At 39.8% G+C, this 21826-nt stretch overlaps 1 protein-coding gene across 4 annotated transcripts in view; it reads right to left on the minus strand.

The window, feature by feature from the left end:
• The window catches only part of MTUS1 (microtubule associated scaffold protein 1), a 173349-nt gene that overhangs the window by 102874 nt on the left and 48649 nt on the right, over nt 1-21826 (minus strand). For all 4 annotated transcript variants that reach the window (XM_019481293.2, XM_006262533.4, XM_019481292.2 and 1 more), the window contains 2 exons: nt 19609-19804; nt 4074-4244 (listed from right to left, as the gene is read on the minus strand). In XM_019481293.2, coding sequence (XP_019336838.1) covers nt 4074-4244; nt 19609-19804 — 367 coding nt within the window. The remainder of the gene's footprint in view (nt 1-4073; nt 4245-19608; nt 19805-21826) is intronic.

Consider the following 21826-nt stretch of genomic DNA (forward strand, 5'->3'; position numbering starts at 1 on the left):
CTCAAAGCTCCTAAATGTTTGGAACTGTTTAAAACATGGCATGTAAGATCCTACTTAGCAAAAATTCCAAAAAACCCTCTCTGGAGAAATATGGTTAATCATTGATATTTTCTACCTGAACAAGAGGACGAGATCAGACACTAACAAGGACAGCATTGGACAATGAAAATGAATTCCCTTCTCATGGAAATCTGCAGGACAATCTCAAAAAGTGAAGCTCTACAGAAGCTAACACACGGACATGAATCTCCTCAGAGACTTGACCTTTAAACATACATTTCTGGTTGCATACGTCTGTATTTTTATGTCAGTTTTAAGTTAAAGTTTATTGTTAATCATCTATGAAGATTTGTAATCTAATCCTGATTTTTTTTTTTTTTTTTTTTAATAAAGGAGATATAGCATGATCAGATTCTTGGTCTTCACCGCCCACTAGAGAGGATTGGAGTGGCAACATCAAAATAAGAGAGCCCTTGGGGGTGGGGAGTCCAATAATTTGTATTATGATTTCCCTACCACTACAGTGTCTGAATTATCAGGTGCTGGCCATTCTCATAGTAACCTCTTTTGGTGAAAAAGTGTGTGGGGGGGGGGGGAGGAGTTGTTGTATTAATTCTTTTCATATAAGGAAGCTTTATACCATTTTCCATAGATTTGATATACTACGTAATCATATTTTGCTCAGAACTGGGACAGTTTCAGGTACCTAAAAATACCACGTTGTTTGAAGTTCCTCTTTGAAACAAAGCAAATAAACCAAATGAGTATTAATGGGATTAAGTATCCTTCTGACATTCGGGGTTGCAGCAGAGAATGCGTCAGCATTTTATGGAGAAATTAGACGATTCTGTGGGTTCTAGTATGACAGACTGGAAGGAAAGCACAGGTTTCTACAGCTCACTGAAGACATGGCCTACAAGAGAGTCTCTTTCAGATGCCAAAAATCCCTACAGTCAATCAAGCACAAAGATCCTGTGTTCCCTATAAACTGAGTTCAACTTAAGTAAAATTTTGAGAAGATGCCTGGCTAAGTATTATGCCTTATGAAATCCACCTAGGTCAGGTCCATCTAATCCTCTTTCCCTCGTATTGCTCTGTGTACCAGTACAGACTTAAAATCTCAGTTAAGTATCAAACAACGTTGTGAGAACCAGAGCTATCCCAACTCATTATCCATAGGATCCTCAAGGTTAGTTGTGGTAAGTTAACATCTTGCAAATGGAATTATTTCAAAAGCATGCAATTATTCCTGTATAAGAAACAAAAGGTTAAGTTTTAAGGCTTGCAAGTAGAAATTCAGGAAACTTTCAAGTTTGACCAGTCTATTTAACAGTGCCTATTATTAGAGTTGCAAGGAAAAAGTGTAAAACTACTTCAATTAGATTTTTTCAGTGCTCAACGCCAGCACTGAAAATTAGCTCACATGCAAAATATGTTTATGTTGAACTGTGCATAAAACAAGTCATTATGTCAAAGTTTCCCACATGGTGAGAGTTTCATTAGAGGATAAGAGGGTTATAAAAGCCAAGCCTTGACTGACTCAGAGGCAGCATGACTGCCATGGGAAACTACTAACTGTCTAAGTGAATCACATAACAAAGGACTGAGCTGACAGCAACAGAAAGACTCCACTTCCATCATTAGAAAAAGTAAAAACTGAATTTTCTAAATTAGCAAGCTATTCTTTCCCAACAGTGTTATACACAGGGCTACAGCTTTCATTTTACATCACTAGCTCATTGGACAGGCATCCTATATTGACCTTTGAGTGTCCAAGGAATTTGACAGCCAATTTTTAAGAACTATTTTTGATGCAATTGATTCTTATTGCATTATGCAGACATAAGCAAATAGTACTATACATACACCTAGAAAAACCTTACATTAAAAAGAGTCAATTATATTGGTTCCCTACAATTTGGTTCAGCCACCAAAAAAAAATTACCTGCACAGAATATTAACTAGATATAATTCAGATTGAGAATGATTATACAATTTGAAATAAAGATTTAAATTTTAGCATTTTCTAAAATTTTAAAAATTGGAAAACCTGCAAATTAAATATTTGAATGATATATTTTACCAAACTTTCAAACAAGAAATAAAACATTTTTTAAAAGAAAAAAAAAACAAACAAAGATACAACCTACTTTTTTTCCCAGTAAACGTGGCTAACAAAGGAATAATACAAAAGCTGTAAGATCCCACTACCAGCAAGGTCAGCAAGGTAATATCATAGTGGTTTCCTGAATCGGCTGGTGGCGAGAGTGTAGAATTGATGAAATTATTAAAAGAAAAACCAGTTTCTGTGCAACTGCGGAGTCCTCCTGGTACAGTCATTTAAAAAGGATCAAAGCGAGCTTAAAGCCAGAACGACTGCAGCCATGTTACCCCCTCATGTTCCTCCTGCCTGCTCTTAGTGAATTAGAGTGGAAAAAAATTGTAAGCTTCAAGGCAGTAGACAAAACAGATTAAAACAGCTAGCAAATAAGAGGCATCAGTTCGGATACTACTCTGAAAGGAATACATCTCTCTCTGTTATGAAGCAATGAACCTTTTTTCCCCTCCCCTCCTAACAAAGAAAGATGAGAAAGCAATTACAACCGCCATACAAATTTCAAACATGGTGCTAAAACTGAACCACAAAAGTCAACATGGCTGTCAGGGAAACGGAAACAGTTTGGTTATAGGTGAAATAGAGATTAAGCTATGTAAAATTTAGTTACCAATTTTTAAAAGTACATGGAAGGTTTCAGTTTAAGGAGAAGGAAATAGTAGAAAAATAAAACTCACAATTTTAAAGAAATGAGGAATGGACAGAACCTTCAATTCATCCAGAACAGATTTATTTTAAACAACTTAGCATAAAGGCAAATCCTTTCCTTAGTCCTCAGGACAAAAACAGCTGTGACACTGACAGGATATTTGAATCCACTCATTTAAATTTGAATAGCCTTGTTAGATGCGTCATTTTCCCTATTCATGGGTTAAGTTGCGTTCTTTCTGTGCATTCTCCCCTTTCTTAAAATTCCTGCAAGTGCTGAGAGTCTTCATCAATACATGAAGATATTAAGAGAATAAAAGATATGACCATTAGATTTAGCAATTTTATTGGTGTGCCACCTATCAAGATAGTTTTTCTAGGTGTAAGCAACTTATCAGTTCACAGATATTTTAGGTCCAAAAGCAAATATTCACTAAGTTTTGTCTACATTGCACGTTTTGTTTTAAAACTTTGTATGTTACTAAAACAACTGCTTGATGCACTACTTCAATATTACTGTAGAAATCCCACTCACAAAATTCGGATTTATTGATGCTTATATTAACTGTGTACAAAAACCCCTTCAGAAGTAAGCATCTTGCTCAGTAATACAGGATGGTTTGGTCTCAGAGGCATAGAAGTGATCTTTCAACACAGTTAACTAGTTGTGCCTGTTAAGAAGTTTGTAAAAAAAAGCCCACATTCTGAAGGGACAAAGCCATGAGTCCTTGGTTGAGCAATACAGGCTTCCCTCGCTGAACGTGGGTTCTGCATGTGCAAATTTTCTCTCATGCAATGACCCTTTTTATACCAAAAATTCATTATATACACAAGGTAAATTCACTCCTATGTGATCGGTGTGGTGCAAGCCCAGTCAGCTGCTCCGTGCAGTGCATTGTGGGAGTGACATGCACCAAAATATATAGCCTCCTGTGTAGATCTGCGCTCCTTGCTTATTGTCTGTATCACATGTTTCTGTAGTTTTCATCCCCATTATAGCTTCTAAGCATCCCACTAGCTTCTCTCTTACCCCTCTCTGCTGTTGGTGAGTACCAAAATCATCTTGTAGAAGCGGTAGAAATGGTTCTGGGGGTTAGTACAGTCAAGGTCTTGGAATGTATCTCTATTTGTTACATTGTAAAGTGGGTTCCCTTTATGTGAATTCGAGTTATACACTGTTTTCCTGGAAAGCATGTACAGCATAAAGCAAGCAAAACCTTTAGTCCCAAGCTGACCTCAAGGAATTTTGTTTTTCAAACAAGAATGATGCGGCCCCAGAGAAAGACTTAAAAACTGACAAAATACTTACAATTATTGCTGCAAGTACTTTGCTCACTCTGAGTGCTACTGACTGAAGAGATGCTAGGTGTTCTTCTGAGTACTGGCACTTTGGATTTAGGAAGCGATTTTCCAGAACTAGACCAGGAAGCTGGAGAGTTTTTCACAGGTGCAGAAATCCCTCTTGGAGAGGATCCCACTCCTATTAATTTAAGAGAGAAAATAAAACTTCAGTGACATTTACCACTAAGTACAAGGATAAATTTGTCCCTAAATAAATGCATATACAGACAGTTTTAGGCCACTTTGATATGATTTACTGTACACAATATATTAAAAAGGACATACCAGCTTCAACATTTTAGTCCAATTTAGGCTTGCCCTGACAAATCTTCTACAATACAAAGAGGAAGCATGGAAGCTTCAAGTTCCAAGTTTTAGCTACCCACTGAATACAGGATAAAAACAGTTTGCCTAGATCGAAAACACCAACCTCTCAAATCAGACTGCTTTTGTGCAAGTGCTCATCTTCCAAAAACAGAAAATACTACAAGTTTACTGCAAAAGGCATAGTTCTCTGTAATGGAAGCCCTAAATGCAGACTACCTCTACCTCAGAAAAGGGCTCCAAAAGGGCCTTTTATCCCCTATGCTTTCAAAATATTTCCCCTAATAGCTGATAATAGGAGGGAGGCTGATTGTTATCTGTTCCTACATGCCGATTGCTAATGAGGGACAGTTAATACCAACAGGTATTGTACTTGGGAAAGTAAAATTAGCCATGCAAGAGTAAAATCAATGCAAACAGTGAATAGAAGCAGCAAATGATACTGTAACTCACACAATTGCTTAAACAGTTTCTAAACTGTTTTGCCAAGCCAAAAATCTTTAAATCATGTTGCCATTAATAGCTGTACTGGCAAGCATGTTTTTGAATAAAATGCCATATGGTATCAATTAGATTGAACAAAGAAGTGTCTGAAATGTTAACTCCACTCTTATGTAACTGAATAAATTACAGGTCATTTTCAGATATTTTTATTGTGGTCATAACTAACAAAGACAACTCTTACACATGGACAATTTGCAATTTCACATATGTTTAGCCAACTAGACTTCCACAACCATTCCTTAAAAATTGACTAATTCAGATTAAATTATAACAGCCTAGAAAAATGGAAGTGTATAAAGGTTCCTTGCTTTCATCATTAATAAAATGAAAAATCTTGTTACATTTTCGTTAGATTTTCAGTACTTTTTAGCTCTATTACTTTATATCCAGTTTATAGTGCTCCAATTTATATAGGCATGCCAATAGTCCACGTTGCTCTTGGATATCAAATATTAAAGAATGAAGATTAGTATAAAGATAAAAAATGCTTTAAGATTTTTTTTAAAGGGTAGGAAACCTTTCTCCCCTTTAAATCTAATATACATGATTTCAACACTAGGTGGTGGTGTATGACTGCATATGCAGTGTCAAGACAAAATGACTACCAATTCATTTAATATTTAATTTTTAAGCAATGCTTATCTATACATTTTTACTTGCTTTTGCATTACTGAACCTACATAAATTGAGAGCAGTGATGAAGCAGTTGTTCCACTATAAACTCTAGTTATAATCATAAATCAGAATCTCAGTGAAATCAAACTGATCTTGAAAAAAATCCACAGCAGCAAAGATACTAAAAAAAAAAAAAGGGTGAAATGTATTTTAGCAAGTGTATTACCACTTATTTTGGTGTTAGTATTGGTTTTCAGATTTTTACTTTCAGGAAACACACGCAAGGACATTACACTTTTCAATTAAAAAATTCTGAAATGTGGCAAAACGCTTGGTTTGAGAATTTACCTAATAGGCAAATAAAATGCCAGCAACTTGAAGTATTGTACATACGAGAAAAGCTTAACATTTAAAACATTTGTAAGTTTTTGGAATTTCTACGCGTGTCTGAATAGCACTGCAAAACCCTCATTTGGTAAAGACATAATTTGCATTTGTAATATTTAAGTCAAATACGTATTTCATAAAATAATACTTCAGAACTTATGGAACTGTATAAACCGTGTAAACTGAATTTGCAATATTTTAAATACGCTAAACTTTATAACAAAGGGGAAAAAATCATTTGTTTAGCTAGCCACCAGTTATGTCTTAATATTCAGAGCTGAGGATGCCATGCATCTTATCACAGTATATGCAGCACCTAAAAGATGTTCTACAAATGTCCAAAAACTAATGATACATGATTCTGGACCTTACGAATAAGCCAGTCTCTGATATGACACTACAGCAGGGGAAATTCAGGTTGGATATCAGGAGGAATTTTCTGACTATGAGGGTGGGTCAAGCATTGGAACAGACTACCCAGAAAGCTGTGGATACTATCCCTAGACATTTAAGAAGAAGTTAGACAGACACTTGGCTGGAAAGGTTTAGGATAAGGATGTTTCTGCCTTGAACAAGAGGCTGGATTGAGGAGGTGACCCGATGGCATTTGTTTTCACTTTACTTTCCTGTGATACTATGACAAAAACGGAAACTAGTCCAGAGGGAAATTAAGATCATCAAGATTATGACGTTATTCAATAGATAAAATCTAGAGAGTAGCATGAGGAAGCAGTTTTTAACTGCTATGGCTTAAAAATAAAAAACAAAAAGAAAACCAAAGAGAGGGACAACCATCATCATTACCTGATGGAATAACTACACAGTAGCAAGTAGTCTAGAGATCTGTCAGACTAGAATTAAATTACTCCAGGAAGCTCCTCAGTTCCATGAAGACAGGTAACTGCCCAAAGCATTTCCAAATGTCCATAAAGGAATGGAGCTATACTGCTTTCCAGCAAGGCATAGACAACATGAATCCCTGCATGCCTCAGCTTCTGGAGGTTCCCAAAGACAACTGTGCAACACTCATTCACTCTCTGCCCCACTTTGGGATGTCAGAGGATTGAGCAACCTTCCCCCAGCCCCACCTATGATGTTGTGCTGGAGGGGGCAGATGGTTCAAGAAAGGTTTTACAATGAAACCCTTCAAATATACCCCTCTGTTTTCTGAGGGTCATTTTTAAAATCATTTCCTCAGGTATGAACATCTGCACCCCAGGTTGCTTATACCACTTCAAAGGCACTTGGAGAACTTCAAACAGGACCTCTGCCAATGGCAGAGAACTTCTGACAGTTGAAGGAACAGGACACCTTCAGCTCACCCCCACTCTCCACCGCTCATCAAATCCCAACTCAAGTTTTTCGTCTGCAATAATGCTGTGATTCTCAACCAGGGTTCTGGGGCACCTAGGGGTGCCATAAGATCTTTTGAAGGGCTCCAAAAGGTGTGAGAAAGCAAGAGCAGTTTCAGGCTCCTCCCTGCCTGGTTGCTGCTCAGCCTCTCTGCAAGGAGATAAAGCAAAGTGATAAATTCATTTTTAAAATGGGGCAACGCACAATTCACAAGTTATGGAGGAGTGCCTTGAGTCAAACAAGAGGTGCCCCACAGCTAGGAAGAGGGAGAATCACTGCCTTAATGACTATAGGCTTGTGTTCTTGTTTTTGTTTTTTAAGCTAGTATATTGTCAACTTTGAAACAAAGGGAATCTCTGTGTATAGATACTGGAGATATGGGAATTGATGCTTATATTCCAAATGGGAAGCAGTAAGTATGGGTCTTTTGTATTAAAGGTTGTTCATTATTAATACCATAGTAAAGCAGCTGTTAAACTAAAGGTTAACATTAGGGAGAGATGCTACTAATTTTGAAGTTCAAGCATCATTTACACATGTCACCTTTAAACATTTCAAATCTAGGAGTCATCAGCAAGAGCACAAGTCTTGAGGATTTCAGAACTGGGAATCTGTGTAGACTAAGCCTGTGCACATGCATGCACACAAACACACAACTTTAGTCTGCAGCCCTAAAGGAAAATATTTAAAATTCAACAAGAAAGAAACCGGTTTTGAACATAAATGGCTTTACACTTCCTTAATATTAACTTCAGAATTTGTTTTTCTACAATTGCAAACCTACCTTGGAAATGCTCAACTTGTTCAGTAATTTGGAGCTGGCAAACCATATCCAGTTTTGACATACAGAAAAGATCTTATCTACAAGAGGGACACAAGTCTGGGTTTTCCATGATACAGCTTCAATAGATAAAGAGCAGTGTTGTGCATGAAAGCACAAGGGAACAGCCACATCTACCAGAAATAACCTTTAAACATTCTTGTAATTGTATGAGATTGTTAAGAAAGCATAATAAATGCAGCAGCATAATTTATACTTAACAGTACGCTGCAAGTTCCCTTGCTTATTAAGTATCCCTTGGATATCAAGTACTGCTGTACTATATTTCAAGTTCAAATCTCACTTTGAGCTAAGTGAATTCACCCATGAGCACAGTAGAAGTACTTTGCAGAAACAAATAGTTGGTTGGGATCTCACATATAGCACAGGTGACAGCAGCAATAAGAGTTAAAGAATGCAGCTGACTTCATAAAATCCTATTACTGTACAAAAAATAAAAATGAAAGATGCAGACAAAAATTAAAGTCATTTTGGCTATTATATGTTAGCTTAGAGAAACAAGTCAGACAAGAAGAGTTAAAAACTGCCACTATCCCTCTAAAAACGTTCGTTTATACTGAAGTCTGATCAGCTAAGGGATACCATGATGGATCAAAGAACAACTTACATGCATCAGAATCATTATTGAATTAGCCTTCTACAACATCATTTAGGTTTATCTGTAAGTTGTTACAGAAGTGTTCCTCCTTGGCACAGGTCATCAGGACCCAGTAGCACCAGGCCAGAAATGTAATAGGGTAGCCAGCAGCCATCCATGTTCATGTTTGCATATTACTTCCTCCTGCAAGTTAATGTTATCAAAAACTGGGACACTGGCCATAAGTTCCAAAGGGCAACACGTTATTATTGAAAATAAAGGTGGTTCAGGGATAGAAGGGATGGTTGGAGGGGGGGAGGGAAGGGTTCATTCCTCCTCCCACCGACAGCCCCTTTCAAAATGAACCTTTGGAGCACAGAGTAAACGGCAGCGGGGCAGAAGAGTACTCATTTTCTCTGCCTCTTTTACTGTTCTGTTTTCAGTGTGGGAAAGCTTCTGAATATCAGGAGCTCTATGCTAAAGGCTTTTCCCCTCCCAGTGCATTTGAGTGAAGCCCACAGCTAATCAGAACCTGATAACAACAGAAACCAATAAAACAAGCTTTGCTGGGGCAAGGTACAAGACATAGCCATGATTTGCAAGAACAACAGCTATTTGGGAAATCAGCTCTGGCCTACAGATATTGTTGCAAATAAGATATCATGCTTCAATTTTATTTAGAATAGACAAAAGCTGATAGATTCACATACTGATATCTGGTCATTGTCCTTAAGTGTAGAGAGCGCCATAGGAGAATCAGCCAAACTGTGATACAAGTGAAGTCCAGATATACTGGATCCTTAGGCTTTCCACTGATCTCCTTTTCCCTACTGTGCAGAAAGACTCCATCCAAACTGGATCTTTTTTCAAGTTAGTGTAAAAAAAATATATCATCAAGCTGCTTCATGGTTCTGACCACTCAAGTTTTTGTTGGCAGTGCTATCAGGATTTTTCTCAGAGCCCAAAGGAAAAACTCCAGCTCTCAAAAAAAGTTAGCCAGATGTAAATCAAGAGGCTTTTGATAGCCTGAAATTGCTTTTTTAGTCTTGCTTACAGGTAATGGGTACCAGTTTTGCATTTTATTGGACTAATTTGTCATAGATTTACATAACAAGGAAAGGGCTTGCTGTGACAGAAGTCATTAAAAAAAGAAAAAAAAAAAAGTTATTCTTAGAGAAAATTCAAGGGTTAAAAAAAAAAAAATAAAAAAAATAAATGTATCCTATCCCAGCAAATGTCTGTAAATAATCAAATAGTGATTGAGTACCAAAAAATTCCTCTGCTGGAATTGAGTTCATACTTGAGATACTTTGCTTCATAAGGAAGAGTTTCTCACAAGCACAGATGTATTTTCAGATGGTATTAACGCCTGTCCTCTTAGTACCCGCCTCAGCACATACAATTACAATATACACCCTGCTTCACGTGCTGCACGTTAAAACCAAGAATGTGCCAGCTCAAGTTATTGTGTACAAAAAGCCTGGGAATATGCCAGGAAGGCTTGAGGATATTGGATCCCATGGTGCATAGTCAACTAGAATGGACAAAAATAAAATCTGCCCAAATTGAAAAATTCTCCCTTCTTGAATCTGGGAGTCCGTGTATTTTATTTTATTATGCTTTCTATTGCTAGGGTATAAAGTATCAATTTTATCCTAGGACTATTAAATCTGGCCTCAAAAAGCCTTTTGGCACAGAAGGAAGTTCAAATGACATGATAGGGGACCTCCAGATCGGTAGCCATTTGGGAGACAGCGATCACCTAATAATAGAATTCAACATAAGACATCGAGTGGGTAAGGTAACCAGTAGGGTGAAAGTGCTAGACTTTAGGAAAGCTGATCTCAATGCACTCAGGCGATTAGTCAAGGACGCACTGCAGAGCAGGAGTTTTGAAGGGATGGAAGCCCAAGAAGGGTGGCTGTGCCTTAAGGAAACGATCCTTCGGGCACAAAGCAAGACGATCCCCGAGCGAGGCAAAAAAGGGAAAGGGGCCAGGAGGCTTCCATGGCTGACCAGAGAAATCCAGGGCAGCCTAAAGGCCAAAAGGGGAGCACATAAAAAGTGGAAACAGGGTGAGATCACTAAAGATGAATATACCTCCTCTGCTCGTGCTTGTAGGGAGGCAGTTAGGCGGGCCAAAGCAACCATGGAGCTGAGGATGGCAACCCAAGTAAAAGACAACAAGAAATTGTTTTTCAGATATATTGGGAGTAAAAGGAAGGCCCAGGGAGGAATAGGACCCCTGCTAAATGGGCAGAAACAATTGGTGACAGACAAGGGGGACAAGGCTGAACTCCTCAACGAGTTCTTTGCCTCAGTGTTCCTAAGTGAGGGGCACGACAAGTTTCTCACTGGGATTGTAGAGAGGCAGCAGCAAGGCGACAGACTTCCATATGTAGATCCTGAGGTGGTGCAGAGTCACTTGGAAGAACTGGATGCCTTTAAGTCGGCAGGCCCGGATGGGCTCCATCCGAGGGTGCTGAAGGCACTGGCCGACATCATTGCAGAGCCACTGGCAGGAATATTTGAACGCTCGTGGCGCACGGGCCAAGTCCCAGAGGACTGGAAAAGGGCTAACGTGGTCCCCATTTTCAAAAAGGGGAGGAAGGAGGACCCGGGCAACTATAGGCCAGTCAGTCTCACCTCCATCCTTGGTAAAGTCTTTGAAAAAATTATCAAGGCTCACATTTGTGAGAGCCCGGCAGGGCAAATTATGCTGAGGGGAAACCAGCATGGGTTTGTGGCGGGCAGATCGTGCCTGACCAATCTAGTCTCTTTCTATGACCAGGTTACGAAACGCCTGGACACAGGAGGAGGGGTGGATGTCGTATACTTAGACTTCAGGAAGGCCTTTGATACGGTATCCCACCCCATACTGGTGAACAAGTTAAGAGGCTGTGACGTGGATGACTACACAGTCTGGCGGGTGGCGAATTGGCTAGAGGGTCGCACCCAAAGAGTCGTGGTGGATGGGTCGGTCTCGACCTGGAAGGGTGTGGGCAGTGGGGTCCCGCAGGGCTCGGTCCTTGGACCGATACTCTTTAATGTCTTCATCAGTGACTTGGACGAGGGAGTCAAATGTACTCTGTCCAAGTTTGCAGATGACACAAAGCTATGGGGAGAGGTGGACACGCCGGAGGGCAGGGAACAGCTGCAGGCAGACCTGGACAGGTTAGACAAGTGGGCAGAAAACAACAGGATGCAGTTCAACAAGGAGAAATGCAAAGTGCTGCACCTAGGGAGGAAAAATGTCCAGCACACCTACAGCCTACAGGGAATGACCTGCTGGGTGGCACAGAGGTGGAAAGGGATCTTGGAGTCCTAGTGGACTCCAAGATGAACATGAGCCGGCAGTGTGACGAAGCCATCAGAAAAGCCAATGGCACTTTATCGTGCATCAGCAGATGCATGATGAATAGGTCCAAGGAGGTGATACTTCCCCTCTATCGGGCGCTGGTCAGACCGCAGTTGGAGTACTGCGTGCAATTCTGGGCGCCACACTTCAAGAAGGATGCGGATAACCTGGAGAGGGTACAGCGAAGGGCAACTTGTATGGTCAAGGGCCTGCAGACCAAGCCCTACGAGGAGAGACTAGAGAAACTGGACCTTTTCAGCCTCTGCAAGAGAAGGTTGAGAGGAGACCTTGTGGCTGCCTATTCATCACGGGGGCACAGAAGGGAATTGGTGAGCATTTATTCACCAAGGCGCCCCCGGGGGTTACAAGAAACAATGGCCACAAGCTAGCAGAGAGCAGATTTAGATTGGACATTAGGAAGAACTTCTTCACAGTTCGAGTGGCCAAGGTCTGGAATGGGCTCCCAAGGGAGGTGGTGCTCTCCCCTACCCTGGGGGTCTTCAAGAGGAGGTTAGACGAGTATCTAGCTGGGGTCATCTAGACCCAGCACTCTTTCCTGCTTATGCAGGGGGTCAGACTCGATGATCTATTGAGGTCCCTTCCGACCCTAACATCTATGAATCTATGAAATCTACCCAAGTAATTGATACAACTTTGAGAACCTGATCTACTTTATATTTGAGATCTGTGATCTGAACAAAACAATTTTACTGCTCGTTTACTTAATTTCATTTCCTTCAACTCATTTCACCTCCAAGAAGAAAGAATGACCAGTCCATTCTAACTCCATTTTTCTTCCACAAATGTTGAGGCAGGACAACAGTAGCATCATCATCTATATAAATAAGGAGAGCAGAGTACCTCTGACTGACATGGGGAAAAAAAGGGTCATGTTTGTCACTATGACTGTTGGATGCTACCTTCCCTTGTGGAGGCACCCAGTGAGATTCTTCTCAAGGACTGTAAATCAACTGGTTCTGTTATGCTGAGGACAGACTAGCCGATTATAAATTAAATGTCCAGAAAGACAACATTAATTAATCTTTGCAGAAACGCTGCATCGACCAATGATGAGATACCAGAGGCAGTATTTGGTACAAAGAGAGCTTTAGGAAGAGTTGATCATTTTTTTCCCCTTGTTCATTTTTTTCCAGTTTTTCAACTGGATCAGCAAAGGGAGGGGGGGAAGCAAAGAGATGAGAAGACTTCAAATCTCTTAGTTAGGGCACTCAGAATAATCATTATTTCTTAAACTCTTAGGAATATAGGAATGCTTCCTTCTTTGCTTCACATTGGATTGAGGCAAAATTTAAGACATATGAAAGACTGAAATAGCTTCAGGAAGGTCAGGGGAGTACAAGTGACTAAAACCATGAGTTACACTCACGTCCATCTGCAATGAGACATCTGATTTCAAGTTATTGAAAAGGCATACTGCAGAGCTCAGAAAGAATGGTTCATTCTAGAGCCCTTATCTGCCGAAGATAATCTGACACAGACGATGTGGCCATTAAAGAATTTAGTCGAGGTATGATTAGCCACCTCCCCTCACGCCTTACAGTGAAATTCAAGGGCTGATGCCATTCTTACTGATAAGTTAGCTGAAGCCTACATTAATGATATTCAAAAGGAACTTCAACACAGAAAAAAAAATCAGGATGTCAACAGGTGCCCGTCAGTTTCAGTTCTATAGTAAACTATCTCAATGTTTAAGGGAAAAGGGGGACTCCACAGAAGATAATAGTTAGCCTAACTTCGCACGTAGCATCCACAAAAATGAGCATGGTTGGACTACATAAGATGCTCTCCCTTCACCCCATGTGGGGTGAAGGGAGAGCAAGTGAGCTGAAGCTACAAGTTCCTTTAGCCATACACAGTTTTGTGCTAATCTTTCTGCTTTGTGTTTTCCATTTTATATTTGAGCCAGCATGTTCATGGGGAAGGGGATGAATGTATGTGTAGACTCTAGAGTATGGCACCTGAGAACTTATTTTTGACACAGGATTTCACTCCATGTACCTGGAAATAGTATATTGTCCTCTAACAGTGGAAGAGGCTCTGGGTGTTTATAGACATGCTCGGGGGAGGGGGGAGGAGCAGGGGGCAGGGAGGGCTTTAGCGTGGTTCTGAGAACTGCTCTACTTAAAAAGGGCCTGCAGTGTCATGTGTATCAGTGTCCCTGCACTGAAAAAATGGTAGCTTAGGTGCTTTAACTAAAAGTTTGTTGAACCAGCTTCAGTGTAAAGCACCCCTGCTGCTATTTGTCAGTACGGGAATGCTGACGATACATGCAACACTGGAGTACATTATTACTACGCTCCAGCGTAATCGATTAATCATTAATTAACCTAGTACCTGTCACAACCCAGTGATTTTGGTGCCTCGGCACGATGGAATTTTCCCGCCACATGAGAGCCTCTTGCAAAGCAAAGGTTTTCTGTTGCAACAGAAAAACCCCGGTGCAAGAGAGTTCCCGCCATTCGAATGCAAATGTCCCGCTATTGGCCAGTTCTAAATTATTCCTATGTGGCGGTTAGCAATTGGCTTGCTAGCCGTTTAAAATTTCGTGCAACTTCCGCCCAAGTCGGAGAACTTTGAGCACGCTGCAGAGTGCTTCTAAAAGAGATCTAACTTGCGGCTGAGCTGATCGATAGACTGATCACCTATCGATTCTTCTCCCCGTTGCCGAGCACAATCCTCGACGTACCTTTCCCCGCCAGCTTGATTTGTGGACGGATGAGCTAGCCTGAGTCCTGCCAGCTTGAACTACTAACATAGTTGTTCAAAAGACCGCAGCTACAAGCGGCGTAAGTAAAGTTTTGCAACCATTAAGCTTTGTCCTCCTCTCTATTCACCAGCCCGCCCAACGAACGAATAATTACTGAATCACCTCGAGTCGGCTCTGGCCGTCCGAGACAGTACCATTAACTGAGTCTTGTCCAACACGTTGCAATTACAATGCATCAGAGCAGCCTCTCCGCATGTGTATAGGCACCCTCTTATTCCAATGGGTTCATAAAGTTAAAAAAGCTGAAATGATACCAGCCAGGGGAACTTTGCAACAGTCATCATTACATTCAGCATCTTAATCTGTACATTTCCACAAGTTCATTTTATTTTAAAATAAAGATTAATCATTCTAATTTACTACTTAGTCTTATGCAAAGTTTCACTGAAATCATGCACTGCTAAGTCTTCATATACACATTTTTGTCACTAACCTTTCAGCTTAAATGGAGAAAAGAGAAATCCATTTGGCTTCTATTTCCTAATCTGACAAACACTTTCTTGTATAATAAAATTGCATCAGGCATGCTGACCCAACACTGTCTATCGTTAAAGCCTGCTCTAGTTTTAACTCATTTGAAATTTTTAGAAAAATTACCCATTATGAACAGCACTAAGCCAAAAATTCAATAAGAAGGGCCATTTAATGATTATGACATTGAAAAAAAAAAAAAAAGACACTGTTCATCTCAGTCTCTTGCAATCAGGCTTTAGCAATTAGCCTTTAATACGAATACCCACTGAAGTATAGGGAAAAACTTATTTGAATAAATCATGTTCTATTATATTGTATTTTTTAAAAATTTATTATACCTTGACCCTCAAAAATATTTACTAGGGTTGGAGTTCCTTCATACGCAGACACGCTACAATTATGTTTGCAGTTTGCTGTAAACATTTTAGAAAAGGTACAGCAGATCAGAAGCATGAATAAGAGGAGGAAAAGGCCCTCCCCAAAAAACCTGTCACTGCTTGTCCTGGTACAGCATTGGATTTAAAAACAACCCCCAATCGTTAAATTCTATATATGGAAAGTTCTAACAAATTCAGAAATTTTGCATTTATAGAATCTAATTATTGTGGGGGGGTTGTCTTAAAATTGAAATCATCATCCTGGATTTGGGTGAATATAGTACACATTTGACAGAGATTAAAGTGTTTTTAGATTGGGGGGGTGGTTAAATACCGTTTTTACTCTGCATCTTCCCTTTCCTATTTTCTGGCAAAAGACTGGGAAATTCCCTTTGTAGTAGTCTGTCAGTGTAACAGTAAGTTTGCTCATTGGAACAAAAAGTTCCTCGGGAAGGGTGTACTACATCCATTAAACCAGTCAAAGACGGTAATTTTTCATCCTTGTGTATTGGACTCGAAGAGTCAGGCAAATGACATTTTACACTTAAAAAGGAAATATTACGGAGTCCCTCCCACCCTGTATGTGGGTCTTGTCTTTCCTCATTTTCTCCACCACAATTCTTGATAACACTTACCCTTACTTCTGGGGGGGAAACAGCCCAAGCACACAAATTTTATTATGAGCACTTAGTTCAGTGCCTCAAAATGCACTTAAGTGGTACCAGGCCAGCTGTATAATCACTTCAGTGGATACTAGAAATCTTTTAAGTACTACAAGTGATGGTGGCAATGGCTAAGAATAGCTCAAGGCTCAATGAGGGGCCAAAAGCTACAGCTACCCAATATAAGATTTTAAGGAGAGCTTAATATAGGAAAGTAGAGGCTCTAGCTAGTAAAGATAGCAAGTAGATTTGCAAGCAATTTGTAGCTGCTCCATCCATAGCTCAATAAAATAGTCCTTTGTGTTTGCAGAGTTCTGGGGGGGAGGGGGGAAAAAAGAGCAAACAGAGTATTTTGAAGAGGTGGAATTAGTTCCTCCTCCCCTCCCCCAGGAGATTCAAATCTGTCCCTGAAACACTTCCCACCCAGGTATAATTAAGGAAAGTCCTTGGGTTGGTTTTAAATCTTAAATTGGGTGTGAAAGCAAGGAAAAATGAAGATCAGGTTTTTCTGGATAAAAATGTGGGTGTATGCTTTTTAAAAATTACAGCATTTCACAAGTTCTCATTTATGTTCAAACTGCTTTACAGTGAGTTAAAAAACAAAACAAAACTCAAGTACATAAAACTTACAAAAACTTTTACCACCCTGCACAAGTTGTTAGCAACTTTCAAGTGCAACTAGTTAACTTCAAAGCCATGTAGGACCAAGCTGGAACAGCTAATGTGCCCATATAAGTGAGTAAGGCCGGATTAATGTATAGACAAGTTAAGCACATGCCTAAGGCCCTAAGTGAAAAAGGGGCCCAGCTGTGCTCATTTTACATATTATAATTGAGTGAAAAAAGTAATGTAAAAAGTATACACTATTAAGTAGGAGCCCACAACTTTGTTTGCCTAGGGACCACTAAAGGGTTAATCTGGCCCTGTAAGTAAAAGTCTAATTTTATTAGGCCCCCTAACTTTCCCTCTGTGGAGTAGTAGGATTGCAACTTTTCAAAAGGTTTTGTTAAGACAAGTTCTATACACCTTAAAAAAAAATGCCATTTCTACAAATTCCCTCTGGATACTATTCAACACCTTACCTTAAAAAAATGTAACCTTTTTCCATTTGTGTTTCACAACTTCCAAGCAAATTTATGGTTCTATCCCCCTCCTCAACTGTTGTGTAGCTAAGCTACACATGTAAATATCTTTCCATGTAATACTGCCACACCCTCCTCCATGCATTCTTTGCCAGATAAGATATGAAGAAATGAGTGAGTCCTGTTTTTTCCCAAATTTCAGATTTAAAAATTGGGGCAGAAAAAAATGTTAACCCTAAAAATGCTGCCTGACATAAGAGACTGACATTTTAAAGGTCCTCTAATACTTTGAAACAGGTGAAGTTGTTGGATAAACAGTTTGTAATGTAGCTCTTGTCTAGTGGCTAGAATAGCAAAGTGGGAGTTGGAAAAAAATGACCTGAAGGGCACTTCAATCAAGTCCTTTAACTATATCTGCAAAATAGGCCCCCTCTACATGTGCAGGTGAAAGGTGTGATGGTATCTAACATGCAATCCACACAATCGTGCCTCCTGCTATACCCCACACATGCACCAGCAAGAAGCAAGCTCCCACAGGCAGAAGCACCCCCCAGTTGAGGGACTCCCAGCTGCCAGACCCAGCATCCCCTCCCAGCTGCAGGGGTGCTCTAAACTGCCAGACCAAGCATCAAAAGCTATGGGATTCTGACTCCTTGTGCTGCTGGGATCTAAGTTAGCAGCTGCTGGGGTTAGAGTCCCTGCAGCTGCAGGACTCCCAACTTTGACTGGGCATAGAGCACACCTGTGGTTGGGAACCCCATCAGCTGAAGGGCACCCCTGTGGCTGGGAACCCTGTCAGCTCCAGGCCACAGGGGAGACCTTGCTACATGTGCCAATTAAGCTCAATAACAATGAGCTACAAAAGTTCATACACATTGTTAAGGTCTAAATTTATAGTGGGTTGGAGCTTTCTATGGTGTGTAACTACATTGTATGTGCAGCTCGTGTTAAGGTTTGCACAATTAACCAGTTAACTGCATGATACCTGTGATGTGTAGAGGGGATCATAGGGATATACTTAACTAATTTTTAAGTGCTTTACAAAAAAAAAGTATGTGGCATTCATTTAAAGTCCAATCATTTAGGGCTTAATCCATATACACTGTTAAATACTTAAGTATTTAAAATACTAAATACTTTTGAAAAAAATTCCTTTTGGTATAAATCTTTCAGCCAAAGAAAAACACACTGTGCAACTGAATGGGTTTACCCCAAACTGCCTCTCACTCCTATATCAGATAAGGCTGTTAAGGATGGTGTTAAACTAGGCTTGTCATATATTTCCTCTGCCTTTTACTTACAGAGGGAAAAAACCAGAGGCAAGGAAGGATGGGCACCTTAGAGTAACTAGTTCCAAGAGGCATAAGCTTCTATAGACAATAGCCAGCTTAGGTCAGATGCTTTGTGCTTGACATCAGGCTACCTCTCACTAGAGGGAAAAAAATAGGAAAGAAATGGCTGAGGGCCACAGACTCCCATAGTTCTGCTCTGGAGCCAAATAAGCAGTAAATCAAATCGGGGTGTGCGAAGCCATCCATATTCGATTCGGCCCGAATCAGGAATAGTGATTTGATTTGGATCACTGTCCCCTATTTGTTTCAGCCAAATCCGAATCTGAAGATTTGATGCCAATTCAGAGAATCAGTGATTTGAACACAGAGACAGCTTTAAAAGTTTTTTCTACATACCTTGAGGTAGCAGGAGTGACTCGCGATTGCTACTATGCTGGGACACATGGGGTGTCCCACAGGAGTGCGGGGGGCCCCTCCACATGCTCAGTGGCAAACCCAGAAGTGGACTGGAAGTACTGGCTTGGAGATCGGCCACAGGGGGACCCCAGGTGCTCCCCCCCAGACCCAGGAGGCACAGTCACTGAGCTGAGAGGGTGCGGGGGGTCCCCCAGCATGCTCTCCGGTGGACCTGGAAGTGCTTCTGGTCCACTTCTGAGTCTGCTGCCAAGCACGCTAGGAAGCCCCCTGTGCTTCTGTGGGACACTTCATGCGTCCCAGCATTGCAGTGTTCACGAGCCATCTGCTATGATTTAACACTTTTAAAACAGAATTTTGTATTATTACTTTCCTATTTACTTGAAGTATGTTAAAAGTGTGATACCTTGTACCAATTTTTGAAAATTATGTAGTACCCCAATAGAAACTCTTACCTGAGCTTGAGAGCAGAACAGGTCTTTGAGGAGGCGATCGTTTAACTGCACAAACATTTTTACTTTCACTTCCTCGCTTGGAATTAAATACGGAGACTGCCACTTTAGCCTTTGAAACTGGCGTATTTCTTAGAGTGATGGTACCTTCCTTGTGCATATTTTTTCTTTGTGCTGCTCCAGCTTTAACTGAAGAAACCTGTAAAACACAATTCTGTTTTAAGAACAAAGTTGTCTATTGCTAGCTAAATATGTTTTGGTGTCAATTATCAGTAAGTTACTAGTCAACATGACATTGGTTAGAGACTTACTGTCATTTGATGCATGAAAGAAGAGACAGATGAACAATATCCTTTGCAACTAAGAGCTTAGCATATGCATGAAACTACTGTATGGCCCACAAGAGTGGGGGGGGGGCGGGGAGGAGAAGAGAGAAAGGTCATAAAACTTGAAGTATGTTACAAGTGTAACACCTTGTACCAATTCTTTTCAGTTTCAAAGGACATAAAACTAATTCCAAATTAGCCATGGACAATTATATGAAGTCTATGCATAAAAAGATAAAACACTTAACAAGTCAAGTTTAATTTTAAGCATTAATACCAATATCCCTCCCTCCCCTCACCCCACTTTTTTCCAGGTACTTTGATTTACTTTGTGTATTTTGAAACACTAGAAGTCACTTACATGGGTTACAGAACTGAGAAGAATGAGAGTTAAAGGGCTGAATTAAATGTACTCTGTTGCTCTAGTACTATGATTATGACATCTTAAAACCAAAACCAGGAAACTAAGTAAGGTTGTAAATCAGCAATCAAGATCAATTGAGGGCTACTCTCTTTCTTGAATGCACATAGAGTTAAGCAGACAGAAACCTTTTCCCATTCAACTGAGTTGATAGTTAAATTCAGAAATGGATGTAAAGCACTGGGCCAAGCTTGAACACCCTGTCAAGTAATACTGTCAAATTTTAATTGCAGAAGGAAGTAAGAATCTCAAAAGCCCCCATAAGATAAAAATAATTTCTAATATCAGCACCCAGAGATGCTCCTGTCCATTTTTTGGGGGGGTAATCCAAATAGATTCATAATAATTTGGACACATTTAAAGCCACAAATTTCACTTCTAATTTGAGCCACGACCCTTTTCCCAAAGTGAATTGGCTTCAGTAAAAAAGGAGATATTATTTTCCCTAATAAGAACTTAGACAAACTCCAGTGCAATAGTCTAAATGCTCTATGCAAAGAGCATTTAACAATGTAATCCAAGGGATTTTCACATTTTAACAGAAATAATAAACCAGAGGCTTCCATCTCGGCAATTAAATAGATGGAAGGCCCATCGTCTTTCCTTAGAAGCCACCAAAAATCAGAGCAAAGCAAAAGAGGTAGAGTCCTTGTTTATGAAATTATGGCATTTTAGACTTAAATTTAAAATATTATGTTGTTTTGTAATCCCAAAGTTTGCCTTGGTAATTTCATTTTGAACTAAAAAGGGTTCCATTTTGAACTGCTACAGCACAGAGTTTTAGAAGTATTTGGCAGATGTTTCAAAAAGTTGTTTCAGTTTAATGATGTTTAGTGTAATGGAAAAGACCAAATGAATTTGACTATTGACTATTCTATGGTCATTGGCTCAGTAGTAAGCAACAGTAGGTAAAATATCCTACCCCCACTAAAGTAAATGGAATTTTTGCTAGTTACATCATGGGTAGGGTCTGGAACACGCACCTCTGAATTTCTGGCTCCCAGTCTTTGACTTATATCCTAGGACTTATTCAGCAGCAGAATTTTGGGTCAGTCCATTAGATTTGGGCTGACAAATACTAAAAAGGCATCCTTTACAAAAATGGTAAAAAGTGATAATGAAAGGCATAGCCAATACATTTCAGAGTAGATTTGCTTAGCTTGGATATCCAAACTAGTCATTTTTTAATCTTTAAAAGTAAGTTTATAAATATTAAGCTTTTCTTAAGAGTTTAGTTAAAATTTAACAACCTGCTCTACTATCTAGTGTGACTATAGAAAGTATGCTAAGAGTGGAATATTTCAGTTCCATAACTAAAAAAAACAAACAAAACAAAAAAACCCAATGTAAATTGTTACCCCAAGTCCAACTATACTAAAAAAAACCCATTTAAAATGAATTCCTGCAATGCAAAATTCACCTGCGTCAAAGTTAATTTTCATTTAAAGTATTGTGTTCTGTTCCAGTATCAACC

Source organism: Alligator mississippiensis, chromosome 2, assembly GCF_030867095.1.
Source record: "Alligator mississippiensis isolate rAllMis1 chromosome 2, rAllMis1, whole genome shotgun sequence".
NCBI lineage: Eukaryota > Metazoa > Chordata > Crocodylia > Alligatoridae > Alligator > Alligator mississippiensis.